Source organism: Nerophis ophidion, linkage group LG04, assembly GCF_033978795.1.
Source record: "Nerophis ophidion isolate RoL-2023_Sa linkage group LG04, RoL_Noph_v1.0, whole genome shotgun sequence".
Lineage (NCBI taxonomy): Eukaryota > Metazoa > Chordata > Actinopteri > Syngnathiformes > Syngnathidae > Nerophis > Nerophis ophidion.
This window is the reverse complement of record NC_084614.1, coordinates 4,046,422-4,051,421: the sequence shown is the minus strand read 5'-3', so window position 1 is coordinate 4,051,421 and position 5,000 is coordinate 4,046,422. Positions and strand designations below refer to the sequence as shown.

The following is a 5,000-nucleotide window of genomic DNA, read 5'->3' as shown; positions in this document are numbered from 1 at the left end:
CTCTTTTCATCCTCGTAGGAACCTCCTGAGCTGTTGCTGTAGCGAGACTCCAGCCTGTTGTGTGCCCTGGCTCTCCTAAAACACACACAATAATGTCAGAGTCCCCCCTAGGGTAGTACGCTATACCGGTACTAGTATAGTATGGCGGTACTAATCAAACAAAAGTACTATACTCTCTTTGAAAAGTACCGCTACCAAATTTTTTTTTAATACACTCTTTTAACGAGCATGACATAGCTGGTTTTAGGAGCAGAGGAGCATATTCGGCAGTGCACACACACTGAGTACTTACAAGCAGACACAGGCTGTAGACAGAAAAGGGAGAACGGACGCATTTTAGTGTAAAAAGTTAAGTTAAAGGTGAAGTTATAACACTGAAACACCCTCAGGAAGTTTGAGATACTTCTAAATCACTAATCCTCGAATAAAGTGAGTTCCTTACAAGTAGTATTATCACTGGAGGACGAGGAATAGCTGAGCATGCTTCACTACACACCGTAGGATACAATAGCTCAGCGGCATCACAATGTAAACAAACCCCATGAGTGGATCTACACCTGACATCCACTGTAATGATACCAAGTACGACAGCGTATCTCGTCGATACTACTATGATTACATCGATATTTTTAATCGTCACAAAATCTTTTTTTGAAATTCATATTATGTCTATAAGAAGAGCTGCTTTAAGACATGGCTAGCTAGCTAGCGGCTAACGCCCATCCACAGTGTTTAAGCTACTTCTAAATCACAGGCGACGAATAAAGTGAGTTCCTTACAAGTAGTACTATCACTGGAGGACGAGGAATAGCTGAGCATGCTTCACTAAACACCGTAGGATACAATAGCTCACCAGCATCACAATGTAAACAAACCCCATGAGTGGATCCACACCTGACATCCACTGTAATGATACCACGTACGACAGCGTATCTCGTCGATACTACTACGATTACATCGATATTTTTAATCGTCACAAAATCTTTTTTGGAAATTCATATTATGTCTATAAGAAGAGCTGCTTTAAGACATGGCTAGCTAGCTAGCGGCTAACGCCCATCCACAGTGTTTAAGCTACTTCTAAATCACAGGTGACGAATAAAGTGAGTTCCTTACAAGTAGTATTATCACTGGAGGACGAGGAATAGCTGAGCATGCTTCACTAAACACCGTAGGATACAATAGCTCACCGGCATCACAATGTAAACAAACCCCATGAGTGGATCTACACCTGACATCCACTGTAATGATGCCAAGTACAAGAGCGTATCTCGTCGATAATACTGAGTACATCGATATTTTTGATCGTCACTAAATCTTTTTTCCGGTTTTTATATTATATTTATAAAGTCAGTAAATACGTCCCTGGACACAAGAGGATTTTGAATATGACCAATGTATGATCCTGTAACTACTTGGTATCGGATCGGTACCTAAATGTGTGGTATCGTCCAAAACTAATGTAAAGTATCAAACAACAGTAGAATAAGTGATTATCACATTTTAACAGATCGAACATGTCGAAACAGAAAATAAGCAGATATTAACCGTAAATGAACAAGTAGACTAATAATCAATTTTTTACAGTTTGTCCCTCATAATGTTGACAAAAAATAGGTAGATAAGTGATACTGCAGACTAATTAGGAGTATATTTCATGTTTCCTAACTTTTTTTTGGTAAAATAAAGACATTTTTTGTCAAAAAGTATCAAAAAGTATCGAAAAATAAATTTTTGGTGCCAGAACCTAGTTTTCACATCCACATGTCGTCGCTGAAAAAGAAATATTAACACTGACCGATCGTCGTTCTCTCTGACCAGTTTGTTCTCCTCCGGGTCTGCCAGGTTCTCCTGCCCCACCACCACCGTGTTGCTGCTGGAGGTGGTGCCTACACACACACACACACACACACACACACACACACACACACACACACACACACACACACACACACAGGTCATTAGAGTCCCACCGACCAATGAGGAGCTCCCCTCCCACCTGTCTGCGAGGTGGGCGCCTTGTTGCTGGCGGCGAAGCGGTAGAAGGGTGGGTTGTCGCAGTGCTGCACCACCGGGTTGACGGGGTCGGTCTGCTGGAGCTCGAAAAGGAGCTCCTCCATGGTCTGGATGGTGTTGTTGCGACACAGGTAGATCACCACCTTCTTGATCTGAAACACAGCGCTGGTGTCGTCACTATCTGGACATGCCCTTTCAGGAAAGGGAGAGTTCTTTTGTTCTAAGGAGGCGGGCTCGCATTACACCAGTTTTAAAAATCTCTGCATGGACAGGGAGACGGGGTGCATTCATGGTGTTTGTCTTCTTCGAGCAGAACCAAGACCAAATCGAGTAATTTCTAGGGTGTGTCATTTTTCCCAAAGGAGACGGGCTCACATTACACCAGTTTTAAAATCTTTGCATTGGCTGCATGGATAGGGAAACAGGGTACATTCATTGCGTTTATCTTGTTCGAGCACAACCAAGGCCAAAGCGAGTCATTTCTAAGGCGTGTAATTTTTTCATAGGTGGCGGGCTCACATTACACCAGTTTTAAAATCTCCGCATTGGCTGCATTGATAGTGAAAAAAGGGTGCATTCATTGTGTTTATCTTCTTCAAGCAGGACCAAGGCCAAAGAGAGTCATTTCTAAGGCGTGTGATTTTTTTCATTGGTCGCGGGCTCACATTACACCAGTTTTAAAATCTCCGCATTGGCTGCATTGATAGTGAAAAAAGGGTGCATTCATTGTGTTTATCTTTTTCGAGCAGAACCAAGGCAAAAATGAGTCATTTCTAAGGCGTGTAATTTTTTCATAGGTGGCGGGCTCACATTACACCAGTTTTAAAAAATCTGTGCATAGACAGGGAAACAGGTTGCATTCATGGTGTTTGTCGTCTTCTAGCAGAACCAAGGAAAAAAAAGACTAATTTCTAAGGCGTGTAATTTTTTCAGAGGTGGCGGGCTCACATTACACCAGTTTTAAAATCTCCGCGTTGGCTGCATTGATAAGAAAAAAGGGTGCATTCATTGTGTTTATCTTCTTCGAGCAGAACCAAGGAAAAAAACGAGTCATTTCTGAGGCGTGTAATTTTTTCAGAGGTGGCGGGCTCACATTACATCAGTTTTAAAATCCCCGCACTGGCTGCATTGATAAGAAAAAAGGGTGCGATAATTGTGTTTATCTTCTTCGAGCAGGACCAAGGCAAAAGCGAGTCATTTTTAAGGCGTGTAATTTTTTCATAGGTGGCGAGCTCACATTACACCAGTTTTAAAATCTTTGCATTGGCTGCATGGATGGGGAAACAGGGTACATTCATTCCGTTTCTCTTGTTCAAGCAGAACCAAGGCAAAAACGGGTAATTTCTAAGGTGTGTAATTTTTTCATAGGTGGCGGGCTCACATTACACCAGTTTAAAAAAATCTCTGCATAGACAGGGAAACAGGTTGCATTCATTGTGTTTATCTTCTTATAGCAGAACCAAGACCAAAGCGAGTAATTTCTAAGGCTTGTCATTTTCCCCAAAGGAGGCGGGCTCACATTACACCAGTTTTAAAATATCTGCATTGGCTGCATGGATAGGAAAACTTGGTGCATTCATTGTGTTTATCTTCTTTGAGCAGAACCAAAACCAAAACAAGTCATTTCTAAGGCGTGTCATTTTCCCCAAAGGAGACGGGCTCACATTACACCAGTTTTAAAATCTTTGCATTGGCTGCATGGATGGGGAATCAGGGTACATTCTTTGTGTTTATCTTGTTCGAGCAGAACCAAGGCAAAAACGATTAATTTCTAAGGCGTGTAATTTTTTTCATAGGTGGCGGGCTCCCATTACACCAGTTTTAAAATCTCCGCATTGGCTGCATTGATAGTGAAAAAAGGGTGCATTCATTGTGTTTATCTTCTTCGAGCAGAACCAAGGCAAAAACGAGTCATTTCTAAGGCGTGTCATTTTTTCGTAGGTGGCGGACTCACATTACACCAGTTTTAAAAATCTCTGCATTGGCTGCATGGATAGGAAAACCGGGTGCATTCTTTGTGTTTATCTTCTTCGAGCAGAACCAAAACAAGTCATTTCTAAGGCGTGTCATTTTTCCCAAAGGAGGCGGGCTCACATTACACCAGTTTTAAAATATCTGCATTGGCTGCATGGATAGGAAAACCGGGTGCATTCATTGTGTTTATCTTTTTCGACCAGAACCAAGACCAAATCGAGTCATTTCTAAGGCGTGTCATTTTCCCCAAAGGAGGCGGGCTCATATTACACCAGTTTTAAAATATTTGCATTGGCTGCATGGATAGGAAAACCGGGTGCATTCATTGTGTTTATCTTCTTCGAGCAGAACCAAGACCAAAACGAGTAATTTCTAAGGCTTGTCATTTTTCCCAAAGGAGGCGGGCTCATATTACACCAGTTTTAAAATCTCCGCATTGGCTGCATTGATGGTGAAAAAAGGGTGCATTCATTGTGTTTATCTTTTTCGAGCAGAACCAAGGCAAAAACGAGTCATTTCTAAGGCGTGTCATTTTTTCATAGGTGGCGGACTCACATTACACCAGTTTTAAAAATCTCCGCATTGGCTGCATGGATAGGAAAACCGGGTGCATTCATTGTGTTTATCTTCTTCGAGCAGAACCAAGACCAAAGCGAGTCATTTCGAAGGCGCGTCATCTTTTCATAGGTGGCGGGCTTTAATTGTTGTCTTATTAGTTGTGCAAGATTATATTTAGTTATATTTATTTAGTATATACTGTATATTTTGTAACATCTTCATATGTCTTACTTGTATTTTATCCTTTATTTCTACTCATGGCTCTTACTATTTTATGTTTTATTATTTTTACTTTGCAGCGTTCCTCAGAGGGAGCCACTTCCATCAGGGGTGATAGTTTTTACTCACCTGGCTCATCTGTACTCAGCCATACATTCATTTCTTCATATATGTGTGATAATGAGGGATCTGAGTCTTTTAACTTTGTAAAGCACTTTGCATTGCATTTCTTT

At 41.4% G+C, this 5,000-nt stretch overlaps 1 protein-coding gene across 1 annotated transcript in view; it reads right to left on the bottom strand.

Annotated features, from left to right (window-relative positions):
- The window catches only part of fryb (furry homolog b (Drosophila)), a 166,921-nt gene that overhangs the window by 44,018 nt on the left and 117,903 nt on the right, over positions 1-5,000 (bottom strand). Inside the window, exons 35-37 of the mRNA XM_061896785.1 lie at positions 2,000-2,168; positions 1,799-1,889; positions 2-75 (exon numbers count right to left, since the gene is read on the bottom strand). Coding sequence (XP_061752769.1) covers positions 2-75; positions 1,799-1,889; positions 2,000-2,168 — 334 coding nt within the window. The remainder of the gene's footprint in view (position 1; positions 76-1,798; positions 1,890-1,999; positions 2,169-5,000) is intronic.